Raw genomic sequence first — 22043 nt, forward strand, 5'->3', positions numbered from 1 at the left:
GTCTGACCTCCTTGTACTATATTGGTCATAACTTCTTCTAGAAAAATTATATTCATGAACCGTAAAAATTTTTGGAAACTAGACATCCGAGACTTTCCATCAATATAAAGATCATTATCTGGATCGTCCTGAGCTGCTCTCAGTAGTCTGTCGAAGTTGATTGATCTGCACAGGCAGATTTAATGATTTTGGCTTTCAATCCCTCTTTTGCTTCTTTTCTTCATCTTTGCTCTAAAATACCTACAAAACATATAAACAAAGTAAATAACTGGAAAATATCAAGAATCAACAATGAAAATATAAAGCAATTTGATATAAATAATGTACAATTATGCTCCTATCACACAACCCTACCCACTGATGTACTAGAGAGGCTATGCCCCAGCACGCTGACTCTGCATAAGTCTTGCTTCACTTAGGAGGCAGTTTAGGACGAGTGGAGTTCACTGCCTCGTTGAAATTTTGATTTTTGTCACTTGAGATTGAGTTTTTATATATCTTGCCCCCATGAGGAAAAATTATTAGTGTGTGTGTGTGTGTTATCTTATATTGTTGAGCTAGCCCCACAATTCCCACAGAATAAGAAATGAAGAATATGAAGTTTCTCATGTACTTCATTCATATGGGATATTAGGAATTGCCGTTTGTAGAAGGTAAAGAGAAAAACTGATGGAGTGATGGGTTTATGTCCTCAGGAACTTCTCAATATTTATGTGACCAACAAAAGATACCTTGCATCTGTGCGGAGGAATTTTCTATGGAAGATTAGTTTTCTATTGTAATCTCATTTTGATTCAGGCTGATTCATTTGTTTTCTTTTAATGCATGTTTTTCTTCTCCTTTTTTTTTTTTTTTTTGGTATATTTTCAATAGAGAATTTGTGAATTGAACTCATGATTTGAGAATCTATATTTTTGTTCTACTGGGTGGGATTTTTTTTTTGAAAGGGCTACTGGGTGGGATTTTGATGTTCTGTAATAGTACAATTTGATTGCTCTATTTGTGTTAGAAGATTTTATCACCATCGTTTTTTGCCTATAACAAGAGAGACATACTACTTCTTCAATTCCATACCATTTTCCCCGAGAGTCAAACTCTCTCTATCCCCTCAATTTTTCTCACTCTAAAACTTCGATGGATTATAACTTTTGATCTGTAACTCCGATTCAGGATCTGCAAAAGCTATGGATTCATCTTGATGCCCTCTTTCTATCCATGTAGGTTTGAGTTAGATCCAACGGTGTTTTCCATAAGGCTCGTTTTAGGAGGTTCTACAATCAGTGTTCTAGGAGGCAATTCTTATTGTCGAGGTGAGTGTAAAGCATGATTTTATCTACTTATGAGATATTTCTCTATTTTAGTAAAGCATGTCTATTTTTAAAATATGTGGGGTTTATATATATTATGTGCTAGATCCATTTTTGGACTAGTCGTGAAACATGTAAACTTCTAGATTGATAATGCCGAGGTAAGGATGTGCCACACGGTGGTATAGGGCTAAAGAAAGCCATTAGGGTTCCGGTAGGGTATACTAAATTGAAAGATAATCAATAAGAATGGATAATGCAATGTGATGAATTGATGTAATTAAATTATTGTGTATACAATATACTGCTTTCTAGCGTGTGTAAAAATGACATGGTTTTATTGGTATATTACATGTTCTACTCACAAAGCCTGTGATTTTGCTCACCAACCCATCTCTAATACCTTTTTGCAGAGAAGTACTTAGTTTTTGATAAGCTGAAGTTGGTTGAATGAGCCTAGAATGAAGAGCGTAGAAGGAATAATTATTAAGATTTTGCTTTGTAACACTTACACCTCTGATTTGGGGTCGGGTGCTTAAAATCCACCGACCGGGACCGGGCCGTGACACTGTAGGGCAACTTCGATCTAAAGTTCAAAAATATTGGAATATTGAAATGAAGTCCAAGCCTACCATTTCATGCTGCTTAATCAAATGGACTGCTACAATTTGAAAGGAAAAAGTTTTGGAAAATAAAATAAACTAATTTCAATAACCAGAAGCAATCGTGTTAGAGAGTCGTCGAATTTGTTGGTCATCTCTCAAAAATAAGAAAAACATCATTGAAATCCATCCCATGGCTTTGCACTTTTTGCCCAACTCTCATGCCACTAGTTCTTTATAGATTTTTGAACAAAAGCATTCAATTTTAAGACCAAACCTCCTCTTAAATTAAACAAACCTCCTCTAAACCCTAATTACTCTCTGAAAAATGTAACGGTGGCTTTCAGATTAGTCCCTAGTTTTTTTTTTTAAGAGTTAATTGGGTTTAGACCGAAAAAAAAAATCAAAAATTTATAAAAAAGTGATGGGTCAATTGTCAGAACTTGGTGACGTGTCAATTGTCAGAATCTTTATATTAGACAGAAAGACCAGATTTATGAAATTGAAGTAATTTACACCCTCCTCATTTTAGACCAAGCCCGGCCATGTCCAGGGGCAGCTTTGGCGATAGCCCTGTGCCCAAGGGAAAGTAGGGCACAATCTTTTTTGCATATATAACCCTTCTATTAACTGATACCTTTTTTTGCCAATTTTAAGCGATACCTTGTGGGACCCACTTTTCGATCTCATTTCAGCATCTTGACCGTTCAGTTTTTAGGTCCTAATGTATAGATCACTTTTGCAAATTTTCATCCAAATTCATGAGCGTTGAAGTATAGAACTAGATTACAATAATGGACGAACCGAATCTGTCTAACCTATATCCTTCATGATTATATTTGTAAATCGCAGTTATGAATATCTTAATGATTATCAATTTGGTTGAAAATTTGTAGAGATGATCGAGCTAAGCATATAGACCTAAAAACTAAACGGTTGATGAGATGTGATGTGATCGAAAAGTGGGTTTAATATTCGATCCCTTAAAATGACTAAAAATGGGATCTCTCACTAGAATGACCCTATGTGTGTATACATAGTAATATATGCTAGGAAGCGTAAAAAGTTTTTATTTTTTTATTTTTAGATGACACTAGCTGTGTGTGTGTGTGTGTGTTTTTTTTTTTTTTTTTTCTTCTTCTTCTTCGACTCTTCGAGTCATCAAGAACTGTAAAAAGTTAAGCATCATTATAGCAGAGTCTTTCACTCTCTCCAAAACTTTGAAATCAAACAAATCTCTTTAAATTTGGGGTTTCAATGATTGTTGAATCCCTCAATAATCTTTTTCCTCTCTATTTTTTCTACTCTTCTATGGTGAGCAGACATATTTTTTGATATTCCATGATGCAGGTTGAGGTATGTATCAAAATAGATATTAGGTGTTCTTTCATTTTGGAATTTTGGATATTAGAAGTTTTGTTGCTTGTATTTTGTAATTCTGTTAATTATCTAATAACTTTTATTAATTCGTACTTTTTCAAAGTCACATTAATCTTAGAATCGTCAACAAAAAAAATCTCAAGAATACTGATCATAAGCACTAAATAAAATTTCGCCCCAGGCATCAACAACCTCAGGATCTGTCATGTTTTAGACGAGCCGGACTCTTGTCGTTAAACTATGAAACAGAGATAAATATATACTGTCACCGTCTCTGCCAGGCACAAAAGCCAATTTCCATCAGTATTAGCTGTTAAATTGGTTTACACGACAATCATTAATCAATACAAGCAGCCCACGTGCTAGCCATATATATATATATATATATATATGTATGTATGTATGTATGTATGTATGTATGTATGTATGTATGTATGTATGTATGTATGCGGATTTCCGTTTCTAAGCTAAGGAATGGATTTTCAATTTTGACCCACTTTTCGATCACATTTTCACATCTTAACCGTTCAGTTTTTAGGTATATATGAGTAGATCACTTCTGTAAATTTTCAGCAAAATTGATGATCATTAAAGCATCCAAAATTTTAATTTACCATTATAAACACGAACGGTTCATGTTCGAAAGATTCGGTTCGTTCGTGTAAATTGCAGTTTTGGCTGCCTTAACGATCATCAATTTGGCTGAAAATTTGTAGATATGATCTATATATTATGACCTAAAAACTGAAAGGTTAAAATGTGAAAAAATGATCGAAAAGTGAGTCAAATATAGAAATCCGTACCTTTTGCTTAGGTATTGATATCCGCACCTGAACAGGGTTATATATATATTCGGTGCGGATTTCCAGTTTTTCTCCACTTTCCGATCATATTTTCATATCTTAACCATTCAGTTTTTAGGTCCTAATGTATAGATCATCTCTGCAAAATTTCAGCCAATTTGGTGATCGTTAAGTCATCCAAAAATGCAATTTACCATTATAAATATGAACGGTTCCAGTTCGACAGAGTCGGTCCGTTCGTGTAAATTGCAGTTTTGGATACCTTAACGATCACCAAATTTGCTGAAATTTTGTAAAGATGATCTATACATTAGGAACTAAAAATTGAACGGTTAAGATGTGAAAATATGATTGGAAAGTGGGAAAAAATGGCAAATCCGTACCTTTTTGCTTCGGTGCGGACAAAGTTATATATATATATATATATATATATATATATATATATATATATATATATATATATATATATATAAGGAATCGATCAAATTATTCCTGTTTGTTCTTTTTAGAAACAGGATCTTAATCCTGCCGGCTGCTGCATGCATTTCTAGTTGTACGGGGCCGGCATGCATGCATGAAATTATGTATACAATTAAACCAGAAGTTTTGTTCATATGATATTTCAATCACTTATTTATGCAACTGTGTGCATGGTTTTACTAACACAATATGGTCAACAATTTCTTATCATTACACTAAACCTCTAAGTTAGAATAATATAGATATTATTTCTTGGCTTTAATAGTTGTCAAGTTTATATATAATGATAAAGCTTACGGTGCAAAATCTCGGGCCGCTGATGTTGTTCTCATGCTTTAATACGTCTTTTTTTTTTTTTTTGGGTCAAATTTTAATACGTCTTTTCGATGTATCATTTTACATGTTGGTCGTTCATTTGATAAACTGCAAAGCATTCAATCACAATGCCTATATGGGCAAAAGGGTTTGTAGCAGGGTTCGGCAAATCTTAAGACAAGGGTTGTAATCGTGGTTTTTTGTTTTTGTTTATTCACCTCCAGCACTAAACTATATAGCTAGGTCAAAGAGCCGGTCCGTGGAGTTTTGATCTCGTGCCGGTGGTGTTAAATTAAACGACTATGACAATTGCTCCAATCGATAATATTGTTCGTCTGGACGATTTCAGTTCACATCTTTGGCTTTCCGACGAGCTTCCTCACCTTGCGCGCCTGTCATTCTCATTTCATTGGCGAGTCATTGGGTCCAGTTTTGGATGTTGGACTGGTTAGAGTTTGTGTGCATATATGGAATTGGCTATGAATAACAAGGTGACAATCCAATGCCGACTCTAGTTGACTCCGGTGGTGGCGGGTATCAACTTCAAGTTTGAGAAGCGAATTCGACGAATTCAGCCCTCGACAGACTCTGCATTATATATAGTGCTACCAAAGACTAATCCTAGCAAAACCATGTCACGACTCTCCACTTTTATATGCACCCTACAATATTTGACAACAGAATTGATATTGACACTCTACATAATTGATATTGACACTCTAGCCTTGAGTACAATCATAACTCTTATTTTGATCACTAATTGGCCATATTTACCTGGTCTAAATACACTAAAAGTCATATTTATCTCTCCGACGCAAAGAAAAATCATATAATGTGTTATTGATGGAGTATTAATATAGTATAGTGTTTCTTTTTGCATATTGTTAGATTAACCAATTTTTTAGATACCATCTGTATCTCATCTTATGTGGCAGCTGATGTGACAGAAAGTTTAACCTATCACAAATTTCATTAAATGATGCAACTCTGCTACTATATTGTACCCTCACTAGATACAACTCAATTAGTCGATAACTTAGCTTAATTAATCAGAGTGATTCATCTAAGTTTGTTTGTCACAACCAATTATTAATCTACGCCTGCTGTGAAAGTGAACCATTGGTCCACATGAATGATGCGAGTCGTAATGACACTACCTGATGTGACCAGTAGTTTGGGGTCTATATATACCCACACTCCTTATAGCTTAGCGCTAAGCCTCTTAACGGTCTAACCCAACACTACTACTCCACAGTTATTTCATCCTCCTCAAATTAACCACCACATAACCGAATCTCTCCCTACAGCTCCTAGTCCATCTCTAGTTTATTAACGAGATGGCTGACCGGAGAGCTGAGGAAAATGTCGTCTCCGGCCAACCCACCCAGAAAACCATTGCGGATTTCGATCCCGCACCCAAGCCCAAGAGAAACAAGTACGCTTTAGCTTGTGCTATGTTGGCTTCCATGACTTCGATCCTACTCGGTTATGGTAAGTAATCGTTTATGTTTCTTCCTTGTGAAATGATATCTCGAGAACTATTTATATGCATGTATGGTTAATTTCTTTGTGTTATCTACAGATATTGGTGTAATGAGTGGAGCGGCGATCTTCATCAAAGACGACCTCCATATCTCCGACGTGCAGGTCGAAGTTCTAGTTGGAATTCTAAATCTCTACTCCCTCATCGGATCCGCCGCCGCCGGCAGGACGTCCGACTGGATTGGACGTCGGTATACCATAGTCCTCGCCGGAGCCATCTTCTTTGCCGGTTCTCTTCTCATGGGCTTCGCCACCAACTACTCGTTCCTCATGTTCGGGAGATTTGTTGCTGGAATCGGCGTCGGTTATGCCCTCATGATTGCTCCTGTCTACACCGCCGAAGTTTCTCCGGCGTCGTCTCGTGGTTTCCTCACGTCTTTTGCTGATGTAGGTTTGTTTGTTTGTTTCTGGCGTGTTAGTTAAATCATAATCTTTGAAGCACTTATCAAGCAAGCTTTAGAATATTCTCTTGGATTTTACCCAACAAAGCATCAAACAGACCAAAGTCCCAAGGTAACACCACCCTTTCTTTGAGTTTTGGTCATATACATGGTCGGAACTCGTTTACTTTCGACTCACAACTTTTTGATCGCAAGGCATTGAATATTATGTATAAGACTTTTCGGTTTTGTTTTACAAAATTTATCTACACGTAATTATGACCGGACACTTCGTAGGTTCACCCCTAGGGTGAACGAGCATATTCACCAACATTGTCGATTAACATATTTTTACTTAATAAATTTATAATCCAACAGTCCATATATTAAATTAGCATTTAAAGATAATCTCTGTAAAATATCAATTGAATAAGAAATCGTTTAATTATCTGATTGAATCAAACAAATGGATAGTTCTAACAAGACTTATTACTATTATGATGAACCGTCCATGTATTTCATAGAAATGAATAACTAAAAGGTCTTCAATTTGATTGATTTTTTACAGAGTTAATCTTTGTATTACGTTATACAACATGAATTGTTGAATTAGAAAATCATAAAGTTATTATGCATTAATTGCAAGAGAGGGTGAATATGCTCGCTCACCCAAGGTCCCAAGGGGTAAACCTGAGAATTGTCCATTATGACCCTTTTACTTGTAATTGTGTTATATCATTTAGTATAAATTTGATGGGGAAATTATTCTGTGGTCCGGGAATACAATGTAATATTGCTATATGGTGGTCTAGACCAATCCAATTATTCGAATTTGGTGGGGACAGGGGGTGAAAAAAAATCCAATCAGTAATGAGTATACATCATGTGGACCAATAACATTAACTAGGACCACCACATGAATCATGGTCCCGGACCTTGTAATCATTTTCTAAATCGGATAATTATCAAATTCTTATTGCTAGAGTTGAGTGTGTTGTTCGCCCAAGCCAAGATTTTGATCGATCCACTCTTTTTGGCTCATTTATAAGCCAATTCTTCTCCTTCATTTCTTAAAAAGCGTTTAGAGTTGCTCTATATATCCCCACGAAGTTGGGAAAAATTTTTGGTTATCAAACTCACCTCAATTTTTTTTATGGTTTCATCTCTATAGTATATTGATGTTTGGGTGTTTGAAATTTTGAACAGTTGTTTATCAATGTCGGAATCTTATTGGGGTACATATCCAACTGGGCCTTTTCCAAGCTCGCACTCTCATGCTTGGCGTCGGCGCCATCCCCTCCGTCTTCCTTGCCATTGGCGTCTTAGCCATGCCGGAATCCCCTCACTGGCTGGTCATGCAGGGCCGCCTCGGTGACGCCAAGCCAGTCCTCGACCGTACCTCAGACTCCATGGAAGAGTCCAAACTCCGACTCGCCGACATCAAAGAAGCCGCTGGAATCCCCGAACACTGCAACGACGACGTCGTTCAAGTCCCAATACGCAGCCATGGCGAAGACGTGTGGAAAGGGCTCATTCTCCATCCCACCCCCGCCGTCCGTCACATTCTCATCGCCGCCGTCGGTATGCACTTCTTCCAACAAGCCTCCGGCATTGACGCCGTCGTTTTATACAGCCCGAGAATCTTCAACAAGGCCGGAATCACGTCCAAGAACAAACTCCTCATCGCCACCATAGCCGTCGGATCCGTCAAGACAGTCTTCATCCTCGTCCCAACTTTTTTCCTGGACAGGATAGGACGTCGTCCTTTGCTTCTTTGCAGCGTAGCAGGGATGATAGCCTCACTCGGCTGTCTCGGTTTCGGCCTCACCATCATCGACCACAGCAACGAAAAGATCATGTGGGCCATTGTGCTCTGTATCACCATGGTCTTATTCTACGACGTCGCGTTCTTCTCCATTGGAATGGGCCCCATCACGTGGGTCTACAGCTCCGAGATCTTCCCGTTAAATCTACGAGCTCAGGGATGTAGTATTGGAGTCGCCGTCAACAGAGTCGCAAGTGGGATAGTCTCAATGACTTTTATATCCCTGTACAAGGCCATAACTATTGGCGGAGCCTTCTTTCTTTATGCTGGAATAGCGGCGGTTGGCTGGGTGTTCTTATGCACAATGCTACCGGAGACACAGGGGAGAACCCTTGAAGATATCGAAGTCCTCTTTGGGAAGTTCCACAAGTGGAAACAGGCCAATGCCCTGCTCAAGAATAAGCAGGTGGATCCTAATAGTAATGGAAACAACACCGCCAACGGTGGTCGGTTCAGTTAGGAACAAAAGGGCAAGATATATATATATATATATATATATATATATATATAATGATTTTGTCTTACATTTATGGGTTGCTATGATGGTTAACATATTCTTTTTTGAATTGGATTCCCTGATTCAATCCAGCTTTATAGTTTCGGCCAGTTTGTCTATTGATTTGAGCATTGTGAATTGTGTACGTTTATTTTGATATCCATAACTTCACCATTTTTAAACTAAAGTAAACCAATCTGAAATGTTTGTCTTATAATGAAATTTTCATGATGCATTATACTAAGGATTATGGAACCTATTAAGTATTAACTCACAGTTGCAGCAGTTGGTCGAGTCAATTACTCACAGTTGCAGCAGTTGATTCAGATATTAGCCCCAATGCCACCGCCAAATATTTTCTAGATGTAGGTACATAGAAAGTTAGATATCATATGTCCTTAAAGTTGTTTCTGCCTTTTTTAGTGAATTGTATATTTGACATCTTTGGCATGACAAAATTGATTTCTTCGTAACAAAGATCACCTGGTTTTTTCGGCCTCAGACAATGACTTGTAAAGTACTTGGACGAATTCTATACTCTAAGGATTATATATTGAGATTCTGTACCACTAAATCGTAATCTCGGTACTATCTAAAATACTGCACATTGGCCTTTTCTTTTGGTATTAGCATATATCTATTTTTTTTTCCTTTTCTACTTATAACTGTCTCTTTGACAGAATTCAGTTCATTTTTGGTCCTTCAGTTCATTTCTTTGTGGTAAAGGATTATCATAGAACCATTGTAAATATCAAAACTAAGAATCATATAATTTCTGCTTAGCTACAAGATAGGTTGCACGTGTTTTGGATTTTCACCTAGAATTTCTTGCTTCAATTTATATGTTCATGTATTATTTATGCAGTGGGTAAAAAATAATGTATTTGTTTTCTGTACATCTCTTGTTACAGTGTGACAAGACAGGAAGCAGTAGTTATGCTCTTTATTGGAACAGATTGACAATAGTATTATTGTTCCTTCATGGGTGGGAGAGTTATAAGTACGAGGAAAAAAAAAAAAACTTTGCGTACATCTAAGTCATGGAATGAGCCTCTGTTACTCTGTTAGTGAAGAAATTTGGGTAGAAGTGGTGGCAACAACGTTGGTGGAGGGGACAAGCTATCTTCTTTCTGTAAGGCAGGTAATGCTGCCTTTTGTTATCAACTTATCTATTTCTGGTCAAATGGAAATGCTATGTGCCTAAACAAATTGTGTCTTCCACAATGAAAATGCTATGTATTTCTGTGCCAACCTTCATTTGATGGATTAAGAATGTGAGAATGGGTTGGTCTGCATATAAGCACCAATCATGGTTAATATGACTTAATATATAGCTTAAAATTTTCTAAATGCAGTTGGCTATTTAGATATATATATATATATATATAATGATTTTGTCTTACATTTATTGGTTGCTATGATGGTTAACATATTCTTTTTTGAATTGGCTTCCCCGATTCAATAATTGAGTGCCAGCTTTATAGTTTTGGCCTGTTTGGTCTTTTGATTACATTGTTTGTCTATTGATTTGAGCATTGTGAATTGTGTTTATTTTGATATCCATAACTTCATCATTTTTAAACTAAAGTAAACCAGTCTGAAATGTTTGTCTTATAATGGAATTTTCATGATGCATTATACTGACTAAGGATTGAGACTGATGCATTAGATTATGGAACCTATTAACTCACAGTTGCAGCAGTTGGTCGAGTCAATTACTCTTCCATGCAGAGTACTGCATGCATATTTCTAAATAAGTCTTTATTGAATTGTAAGTCATGCATTTGTTTATTTGTTTTCAGTGAAGGGTACTTCATATTTAGAATCATGAATAAGTCTTTGTTTTGACACAGCTCAGTTTCATTACTTTCTTTCTTCTTTTCTTTGTTCTGAGGATAGTCATAGTTAGCAGTTGACTAATCAATCTCTCTTTACTTTTTGGAGGTTTCCTGTTTAATGGTATCGATGTCATGTCACAAGTTCAAGCAGCTTGTACTGCTAACTAGCAAGAAATTGGTGGCAATTCTCAACTTCTCATCCATTGTAATGCCAACTGCAACATATTATTTGCATTTTATTTTTAGCATGTGATCACATTCGCACCCCAATTCAGATCCATGTGAACACCAATATAATTTTTTCTTTTCTTTCAGAAGTGAGATAAGTTTATAGATGCTGATGAGAGAACTGGCCATGTTTCTGGTGTCAGACTTGGCTATGCCAAGATTGTAGGTATTTTACCCTTTGTAAATGCTTGTGATATAGATATTTTGATGTATTTTCTTAATCAAATTAGACAGAGGATAGATAACATGTACAACACTGAGTAGCTATATATACAATGGACTTGTCATGAAAAGTGATGGAAGATGTCAAAGGTCAAGTTCCAAGTATTAATGAAAGCTGTTGAGAATACAAACTGTTAATAAAGTAAATCTCTTTACATTATTGTTTATCCATTTGATTGCACTGCAAATGACTCACGTATCTGCATTTTAGTATAGCATGCTGTAAGTTACTTACAAAATAACATACCAAATTGACATTTCCATTGTTTCACAAATATATAAATTCCTATCTAATCAGTGAAAGATTGAACTTTTCAACAGTAGGAACAAAAAGCAAAATGAATATCAAATACTGCTTCAGGTTTTGTCTAATGACAGTATCATCTACATTGATTTATAACCCTGAGTAAGAGCAGGTTCTAAGCATATTACATCAAAAGGAAAAAAAAAGTAGCAATGAGCTAGCAACAACAAGTGTGTCAGAGCTTGACACACTTGTGGTGGCTAGCTTAAGCTACAATGACCCGAGGAACACTTTGTTCCACAGAAGCAATATCAATCTATCAAGGATTCCAGAAAAAATAGAGACTATAAGCTACAACAATCAAAGGAACACTTTGTTCCAGAAAACTAACATCTATCATCAAGAACTGCAGAACAATAGAGCAAGTCAGCCCATTTCAGCATCATCTATCACCGATCTTTAACTGTCAACCCCAACCCATCAAAGCATTGTCTTGACATCTGCAAATTGGATAAAGTTAGAGACTGTCAAATGACTCTTCCTAGATCATTGCACAATAGAAAATAAACTAATAATGAGAATATAAAGATGAGGTCGCAATGAGGTAGAGAAAGTTTAAGTCACATCAGAAGGAGTTCAAGGCACACCAAATGCAATTAATACAAAGAATCTGGTCAAAACAAGGCAGAAGTTATCTAAAACTGAAGTTCCACCAACATGCTAAAACAGCCCCTCGTTCATTTTTGGAGAAAATAAAAAATGTAGTAAGAAAATCTGACAAGAACTACAAACTGTGAACCAGACGTCCACACACAAGGTAAGTTTACAAGAACACGAAGAAAACAAAGCAAGCAAGAATAGCAGTAGCTTTATACATCCACACTCTAAAATAGTTGAATCCATTATAGAACCCAGCAGTACTCTAAAACTCTCCACAACATGACAAAGAGATCCAGGTCACAGTAAAAGAAAAAACACACCAAGTCCCATTCATAGAAGCAAGTAATGAAAGCAACTAACAGTTACTAACAGGGACAAATATTAAAATCATAGAAGAGTTATCTCACCAGTTTCTCACTAACAGGGACACAGTTTTCTTCTTTTTGAAATTTCTTTACTTGGCTCATCATCATGTTTTCCATTCCTTTGGCATACTAGTGGAAATAAGCTTTGAACAAAACCAATGGCTTCCATTCTCGCTTTAGGTTCCGACATCAGACCGAAACCCAAAGCTTGAAGGCTAACGGGTGTCTTGTTAAACCCCAAAATCTGAACTTTAGAGTCTTCAGTGATGTTATATTTGGTAATCTTCCTTTTGGCTCGAAGAAGAAAGATGGTATTGCCTCGTAGATATAATGGCCGCACTAAGCAATGAAGATTTGCTTTGTAGTTGGCCAAAGTGATGCTTCTTTGAAACTGATCGTCATTCAAGAACCATATGGAGATGTCTTGAGCAGAGAGGCAAGCAGATAGCTTGTTCTCGATCACTCCAAAGGTTACATACCGCCCACAAAGTTCTTCAGGTAGTCGAACTCTTCCAAAAGTCTCGCTGCAGATATTGAAAGTGATCAGCACATCTTCTTCTACTACTTGTTGTTGTGGAGTTTTCAATAAAAACCCTCTCCAATATAGTTTATCAGCGACGAAATTGGCAGCTGAAGGGTCCAATTTAAATTGCCAACTTTCATATGATTTCTCTCTCCAACAATGATCTTTCATTGAATAGATCATTACTCTTCTTGTGTCATAAGGAGCAGAGAAATTGTCCAATAGCTTGACTAGTTTGAAATCTTCAATAGTCAGGTCATATCCAAATCCATAGTTTCCAGAGGTATCTCCCAGTTCTTGTATGATTTGAATCCACCTAGTAAATGGATTCAAGAACAATAGCTTCTGCTGTTCTTCATCCCCTAGACATATCAGTCCATAGCAAGAGCCCAGAATTTCCTTGAAACCACTTGGGAGATCAAATTCTTCCACAGAATAACTAGTATCACTAGAGTAATGAATGATGCATACTGTCTGGGGAAAATCAACATATTTGACAAATATGCTAACCGGGCAATTACGTTGGCATACCATGTGATTGAACTCAGAATCAGCTATCATTGTTTGCCATGATTTAGAGACCAGTTGGCATTGGCATATGTTCTTCACAGGCAGGTTCATCAAGATGTTGTCCACTAATACTTCAATATCACCAACTCTCGTATGACAAATTGCTACAGATTAGGAATAAAAACAAACAGATAAGCCACACGTTAGATTTTACTTTTGAAAAGAGAAAGAAAAAAAAAATCCAGTCAGACATATCTTCTATCTAACCCCATCAGATATGTGTGTCTTTAGATTGAAATGCTTAGATTAGTTTTTTGAAAAATAAATCAAATTAGTCGCCATCCATTATCCAAAGACTCTTTATTAAGAATTTCAATCTTAATCAAACTAACCCCATCAGACTTCTATCTTTGTAAACCTTTCTATCATTGTGAAATAACCCCCATCAGAAATGTGTGTCTTTAGATTGAAATTCATAGATTAGTTTTTGAAAAATAAATCAAATCAGTCATCCATTATCCAAAGACACTTCCTTTATTCTACATCAAATTGGGGAATTGTGGAAAGTAACGGAATCAACAATCATCAACGAAATAAATGTGAAAACGGGGACAAGTCATCAATTCTCAACACGAAATGAAATAGAAAACATAAACCAAATCATACGTCTTCCCTTATCCAAAGACACTTTCTTGATTGAGAATTTTGATCTAGATCGAATTGGGGAATTATGGCAAGTAATGGAAAATAAATTAAACCACAATTCTCAATATGAAATGGAATAGCAAAACGAGAAGCAGAGATGTTAGGTAAATGAAATCAAGGGAGCTGACCTTCATGTTCTCCATAGGAATCAAAAGCCTCCAGTTTTTTAATTGGGGAGAATCGGAGAAGAAGAAGGAGGAGAAGTAGGAAAGATTTGATCTTGGAAAAGCAGCTGGTGGTTCCAGAAAGGGTTACTGTCTGCGTGTACGTACAATTGAAAATTGGATTTGAAGTGGGGAGAATAGAAGAAGAAGGAGAAGAAAGAAAGGTTTGATCTTGAAGAAGAAGCTGTGGTTCCAGAAAGGGTTTGTGTTGTGGGCGCAAAATTGAAAATTGGATTTGAATTAGTAAACGAAGTAGCCGTTGTATACAGTCGGTTAAGAAACTTACTTTTTTGACATTTTAACTCATTTCTTTGGTAAATTCTCCAGGACAAAAAAATGGAACACGTGTCACTATATTGTAGGCTAGGGGGGTGGGTTAATTGAATTGAAAGCTCAGAGGAAAAGGGACGAAACTGGGGTTCCTCAAGTGGAAGGCAACACAACGTTAAACGTTTGGCTTTCTGGGTATTCTTTGGAACACTATCGATCTGTTCAATGAAGATCATATGATTCCATCTGGGATTTCATTGTTATAAGTACCTTTCTAATGGATCTTCAGTTGTCAGTTTTTTTTCATGTCTTCTAATCACAGGCAGTGATTCCTTATGCAGGGTCCAGATGGTCATAAACTTCTCGGGCATATTGACAGGTTTGTCTGGGAAAATTCTACAGTACTGGGGTGTATCCCATACTGTTTGTTTGATGAATATTTGTGACCGTCAGATCCACAATATATCCAATGGTCGTGGATATTCGAATCAAGTTAACCTATTTAGCGGGTAACTGGTTCATATGATATGCCACCACGACTCTCTCTCTCTCTCTCTCTCTCTTCGTGACTCTGCCTCCCCACTGCTCATCCAGTCGTCTTCAGCCTCCAGCCCACGGGTTCTCTCTGTGCGGCAAAGACCCTCTCCGTCTCAGCGTGTCTCCTTGATCGTTGAGGCGTCGATGGCCCTTTCTACACTCGACGGTGACGAACTAACGGTGGTAACTCGGCTCTTACTTTCTGGGTTTTCAGTCGAATAGCCTCGAAGTCTTGAACTTGGTTGCTCTCTTCCTCAAGCAGCAAAGCAGAAAGCCTGAAACAAGCTTGGTTAGTTGCTGAAATCAAGCTTGGTTAGCTGGTTCTGAAATTGGCATTCAACAATTTATGTTCTTAAATTGTTCTTTTGTTGCTGATATTGCTTGCTTCTATGTTTTGGGGTTTACTTTCGAGTTTGTGAAGAGTAAAGATTGATTCTTTTCTCATGTAAATTGAGGGGATTGATGGGAGTTTGAAGAAATGGGGTTTTTGTTGTTATTTAAAACGGGCTGTGTGTCCTGCTGAACAAAGTTTGAGTCTTTTCTCATGTAAATTGAGAGCCCTGAAGGGAATTTGAAGAGATAGAACAGGTATACGTTCTATTTTGATTTCTGAATTTGGTTTGATTTCTGTTGTGATGTTCTTTTAAATGATTATCTCTAAAAATTAACTGTTCTCATCTCATACAGTGGATGGTAGAGCTTCAAACTGTTATTTGGTTGGAGGGCAATATCGACAGAATGAATCCTCTGCAGATTTCAACTACTCCACAGGATTATGGTATGTATCTTCTGATATCGACATTGATAATTGTGGGAGATGTGTGGGTTCTTTGCTAGATGAATGTTATGAAATTAGTGCGTTGCTTTTTTAATTTTTTTTTCCTTTTCTTTTCTACAGAAAAATCCTTCATGTACAAAATCAGGAGTACTTTATCTGCATATACATGATTAATTATCTCCTATGTTTAACATACAATATTTCTTCAACTAACAGGGCACTAATTACGGATTTAGAGTGATCATGATTTTACTATGTTTGTAAAAACTCAAGAGGAATTTGATGAAGACAGGATCAGTAAAATGCCAGATGATGTTCTCTGCTTTCATGTCAGCTGTTCTGTACATATTCTTAAACACCATTGTGGAGAGGAGACCTCATGTATTCCAAAAGATGAAGAACCTAGCTGTGATCGCGTAAGCTGACTTGCGAACCATACATTCAGCCATATGGTGAGAAATGGATTAGAATCTAAACTCTGAAACTTATTTTTGACACACTCAGGAGGAGAGGTTTGGTTTTGAAGTTCATTCAGCTTTTTTGTTGTTTAGTAAAAAAAAAAAAAACTTTTTCCTCTGAGTTTGATGAGTTTTTTTCCTTCTTATTACTCGCTTACTCTTTTTTGCACTAGCTGATCGTTCATGTATATGGGACTTATTAGTTCTTAATTCAACATGTCGTATTAAGTTTTAAGGGACAACCTGTTTTCTCAAACTAGCATGACAGATTAAAAAGTAAAATGTACATCCTAAATTTCAAACTTCTGACTATCAGTATGTACATTTTTTTTCCTTCAGTTGACACCTATAGTTATTTGAACTATAACTTCTTATGTCATACTGAGATTTGGTATATCAGTGAGAGATTCTATCTTTGTGAAGGACAGTGTTATTGACCTACATGTAGTTATTGTTTTACAGTACTAAGCAGTTGCCTAGTTTTTTCTTTTGTCTAGGAATCAGTGTGTTTTATTCTTCCCTTCTGTGTTGGTATAAAGTATAAGTTTGCTCTTGCTCCTATACGTTTGTGTATGGAGAAATGTTTTTGAATTGCTTTCAGGTATAGGAATGATGCGATAACTCATGAAAGCTGTCTATGATTCCAAAGCAACTTTTCAACTGTATAAACATCTCAAGTTGTTTTAAATTTGGGAAAGCTACAAACTTCATTCTGCCATGAAATTACAGTAGAGATTGGAAGGTATTGGGAAATGTTTTTTTTTTTGTCTGCTGTGTTTACTTTGTGCACCTAAAGGGATTCGCTGACATTTTATATTTTGCAGGGCAAGCCATACCCCTGGATCTTTGTCGATCATTATGGCTGGAAGATTCAAGGGCAATAGGGTTGTCTCTTTGAAGCATCATTCTTCTTGCTTGCTTTTGGTCACTTTTACGTTTGGTTTTTCTTAACTGAGTGAGAAATTGTTTTTACTCTTGGTTACCAAGGCTAAGGCCTTTTGATGAATGTACATTTAGTTTGCTATGTTTGAGTGTCATTGTGGATGTATAATGTATGTAACGTTTGCAAATGTAGTATTATTAAGCTGAACACCAGCAGCATTGCGCGGGCTGCAATACCTAGTTACTAATGATACTAGAATAAGGGCGGCTGTTACTACTAACAAGTATTTGATTCATAAGTGGGGCCAAAGTCAATTCTTTCTAGCCATTTGATGTGGGTTCTCAGTTTTTGATCAACTTGTCGTTATTGATTGCTTGTTCAGTCACTTAAGTTATGAAATAATAGTATTTAATTGAAGCCAATGTTTTCAGATATGTACAAGACTACAATGTCTAATTTGAAAATATATGAGCTTTGTATTTGAAGCATTGAAATGGATGTATATCATCTGGTACATAGTCTGGTTTGAAGCTGTTAGGGCAAATTACCATTAGGTACAACTTCAGCACATATATTACCATTAGCAGACCTGTTTTTTTTCATATCTCTTGCGGTACTTTAGTTGCTCCATGCGCAAGCCTTAAGCCCATGCGGCCTTTTCCTTCCACTTCTAAATTGGTTTCTGTTAACATATAAATTACCAAACTGACCTTTGCAGAGTTGGTGTGATTTAACATTACTGACCTTCAATATCATTCTGAAGGATACTTCATTCTTATCTTTGTTCTTTTATTTGATTGTATTATTTCTCTCTAGAATTCAATTTGTTAGCTAATAAGTCATTATACATCTACATATACTGAATAGTTGAATGTGTCAATGAGCTTAGTTTTCTCTACCCATAAATCAATCTCTGCCCATCCATTATTACATGAAATAGATAATTGATCAGTAACCAAGTGTTTCAAGCTTGAGCTGAGAAAACTGATATTAGATATAAATAGAAAAATAGGATATAGAAGCTCAAAATTTGATCATGATCAGCAACGGTCAACCTAAATTCATATAACTTTAAACACAGATCTAATAGATCTGAACATATAATCCCCAAAATTTCTTCAGCCTTCCCTAATCTTCTTTTTGATTATTGTTCTGTAGGTGTCTAAGGTTGTCCAGAATGCATGCGAATTGCATTTATATTGTATGTAATTGGGTCTCTGTGCTCTTATCTTCTTTCTTTCAGTTGTTGTATCATCTTCTCTAATTGCAACAGCCTTTCTTTATTGTCTTTCTTTTGAGTACTTGTTGCTCCTTCCACAAGTGCTTTCCTCTTCCTCTTTGCTGTTGCGATTAATCTATATATATGATATGCTAAAATATGAGTATTGACCCTCAGTAGAACATCTTCATGAAAAAATACTGACCCTCAATAACTTACTCATTAAATACTGAGCCTCAGTAGCTTACTCATTATCCATGTATCTAATCCTATCTATGTTGTGAAGCTACATGAAAGATAAATTTTAAACAAAAAGAAATGAAGCATTCTTAAGCATAGCAATCACAAACTAGTCACACATGTTGCACCAAACATAGAGGACTAAGAAGGAACACAAGCCCACTACTCAAAAATCAAATCTTTAGTATAGATGTTCAAATTTCAATCAAGATGAGCTATTTTTATTAGAATACAAACATAACAGAGTAATAATCAAGCAAAGCTGCACACAAATTTCACCCAAAGCAGGCAAAGCTAAGAAGGCTTGAACACAAAGCAAAGGAAAGTATCAAAAACTATAGCTATTGACCCTCAGTAACTTATAAATTTCTTAGAATGTATATAAAATGGCATCAAATTTAAAGTTACTGAGCCTCAATAGGCTTCTTACCCTCCTGAATGCACAATCATGAGATACAAAGATAAGAAATATAAAGAAATCATATCATGTATCCCACATTATCAAACCAATGAAACATACATATGCTAGAAATCAGCAGCTTTAATGAAATTCTGAAGCTATTGAAACACATTCAAAGAATTGATAAGATGACTATATTAGGCTGAGCTATCTAAATTCATAAACAGAGGCATGCCTTTGGATCAATGCAGATTTCAAATAGGAAACCCAACTTGCCTTACACAAAATTACTAATAAAATTGCATAAAACACAGTGAATGCAGCATGCACTCAGTTACATTACATCATTCCACTCAAGCATATACCACTCACTATTTCAAACTAATTCTATAGAGAATTGGGCTTTGTGATTGGCGCTACTAATCCTCAATAGGCTATTGTTCCTCAATAGACTACTAACCCTCAATAGGTTACTGATCCTCATCAATATGATTGATAAGCAGGGCCGGCCTTGCCCAAGGGCGGGCTTGGCGACGGCCCAGGGCCTAAGTGAGAGGGGGGCACAGTTTTTTTTTTTTTTTTTAAATAAGGTTATATATATATGAAAAAAAATTATATATAGTATATGTCGACGGTAAACAAAAAAAAAAAAAATTGCTTTGTTCCCAAACGCAGTGTCTTCTCTTCTCCTCTCCTCACTTCGAAATGGTTTTCTCTTCTCCTCACTTTGAGAATTGTACACACAATTATAGCAGACGAATTTCAAGAGTCTCTTAACTCTCTCTAAAACTTTAAAAACAAACAAATTTCTCTTGAAATATTGGGGTTTCAATGGTTATTCAATCAAGCAATTTATTTTCATCATCTGTCACCTCCTCTCAATCTTTCTCTCCTATATTTTTCTCTTCTTCTACGGTGATCAGACACAATTTTTGGCATTCCATCGATTCAAGCTGCAATAGAGATCGATCAAAATAGGTATAGTTAAATTGGGTGTTCTTTAAATTATTATTATTTTTTTTATGGTGGGTGTTCTTCAATTTTTAAATTCGTTGAAATTTTGGACATTATAAGTTCTATTACTGGCATTTTGTGGTATTTGTTGATTATTCTAACAACTATTATAAATTTTTGTGCCTGTAATCTCAAAATCTCGACTATACTGTCACCGCTGATGTTCAATTTGCAGCTTTTAACATCCTTAGTCAGTTAGTTACAGGTTCAATCTATACTGAACACTAGAAGATCGACTTTTTTTTTCCCCTACAATGGAATTTTTTTTTCTTTATTTATTTATTTATTTTTTGCTCTCTTTCTCTACAAACATAGCATCTTTAGATGCATTAATTGGAAGTCAGAAGTTGCAGGTTGATATGTTGATGCATACGTCTTTACAATTGCTACATCGCAATCGTTGTTTTATTGTTCTGTGCTCGAATGTTTATCGTTTAAAGTTGTACTGTTTTACATATGAATATATATACATATATATATATATATATATATATGGGTAGTTAGGCACCAAATTTTTTTTTGCCCGGGGCATCAAAAACCTCAAGACCGGCCCTGTTGATAAGCTGGCTTGTCCCAGAAATAGATGTACTAAAGTTTATAAAGATATTCTTCCACAACTCAACATACATATATAGCCTATAAGAATGCAAACAACCTAATCACAAACAAAAGAGCAGAACAAAATATATCCAAAACCAGAAGTTGTTCTATACATTAGAATGAAAATTAGTAGCAACAAGAATGAAATAGAAAAGCAGAATAAAGCTTGATAATTCATCAACAAAGATGATATGCTTGTCAAAATGTCATTGTTACAAAGCATTGTCAAAATATCAACAAAAAAATAAAAAATTACTCTCAATAGGATTAGTTCCATATATGCATCTCTAAGGCAAAAAAACACTCGGTGCTTCACTTTTCACTAGATAAATAGATAAATGCAATCCAAGATTCTAATATGATAGCAAATCACAAGGATTAGTATACGAGCTAAAATAATCAATCGAGATCTGAAACCATAACTTTCTATGGATCGCATGAGCACAAGAGATAAAGAGATCTACAAAATTCAACAAAAAGAGCACAAAAATCAAAGACCATAGCTACCGACCCTCAGTAACTAGAAATTTCTTAGACTACTGACCTTTAAGGCATCAATCTAAGCTACTTATTCTCAATAGGCAACTGACCTTCAAGCCCTAGCCTCTCTGTGCCTAGCATCGCAGCCCAGCCTCGCCGTGCCTAGCTTCGTTGCGTCGAGCTTCACCGCCTTGCCTCGCTGCTCCTAGCTTTGTTGCCTCGCCACCTAGCTTCATTGTTGACCCTCACTGCTGAGCTTCGAGAGGCCTAGTTTCACCGTCTTTCTTTGCCGGAGTGGAAGAGAGGTTTTGATTTTGGGAGAAATTGATTTGACGGGTTTGGTTTTGGGAGAAAACAGATTTGAAGGTTATGGTAATTGTTGTAATTAATCAGAAGTTGATGTGCTCTTTTATTTTTGGGTAGACGGCTCATTATTGTGTAATCACCGCATGGGTCACAGATTTTGAATCTTGCTTGTGGTAATAAACTATAGCCCATTGTAGTTATTGGTAAAAAGCTCTTCATATTATGACTAATCTAATTGTTCTTCCTGTACATAGCAAAGCAGATATATG

The 22043-nt window shown here is 36.2% G+C and overlaps 1 protein-coding gene, 1 long non-coding RNA gene and 1 pseudogene across 6 annotated transcripts; 2 read left to right on the plus strand and 1 right to left on the minus strand.

Moving 5' to 3' along the window:
* The first annotated feature begins 6117 nt into the window (after positions 1–6117).
* Positions 6118–9105, plus strand: LOC112170976 (annotated as a pseudogene).
* Positions 9106–11838: 2733 nt separating this feature from the next.
* LOC112170977 (F-box/kelch-repeat protein At3g23880) lies at positions 11839–14786 on the minus strand. The gene is made up of 3 exons (XM_024308236.2): positions 14554–14786; positions 12730–13884; positions 11839–12162 (listed from the first exon to the last, which is right to left on the minus strand). Exon 2 carries the CDS (start codon positions 13829–13831, stop codon positions 12740–12742), a length of 1092 nt encoding a protein of 363 aa, XP_024164004.2. The 5' UTR covers positions 13832–13884; positions 14554–14786; the 3' UTR covers positions 11839–12162; positions 12730–12739.
* A 209-nt stretch (positions 14787–14995) lies between these two features.
* On the plus strand, positions 14996–17932 carry LOC112169030. Of its 5 annotated transcripts, none has more exons than XR_005801154.1 (5): positions 14996–15054; positions 15201–15984; positions 16084–16174; positions 16391–17374; positions 17457–17932. It is a non-coding gene; the product is annotated as an uncharacterized LOC112169030 (long non-coding RNA). The 5 variants fall into 5 exon arrangements; XR_005801155.1 differs by having other exon boundaries at positions 15031–15685; positions 15818–15984; XR_002924503.2 differs by having other exon boundaries at positions 15041–15984; positions 16391–16626; positions 17211–17374.
* Positions 17933–22043: the final 4111 nt, after the last annotated feature.

Source organism: Rosa chinensis, chromosome 6 (genome assembly GCF_002994745.2).
Source record: "Rosa chinensis cultivar Old Blush chromosome 6, RchiOBHm-V2, whole genome shotgun sequence".
Classification (NCBI taxonomy): Eukaryota; Viridiplantae; Streptophyta; class Magnoliopsida; order Rosales; family Rosaceae; genus Rosa; species Rosa chinensis.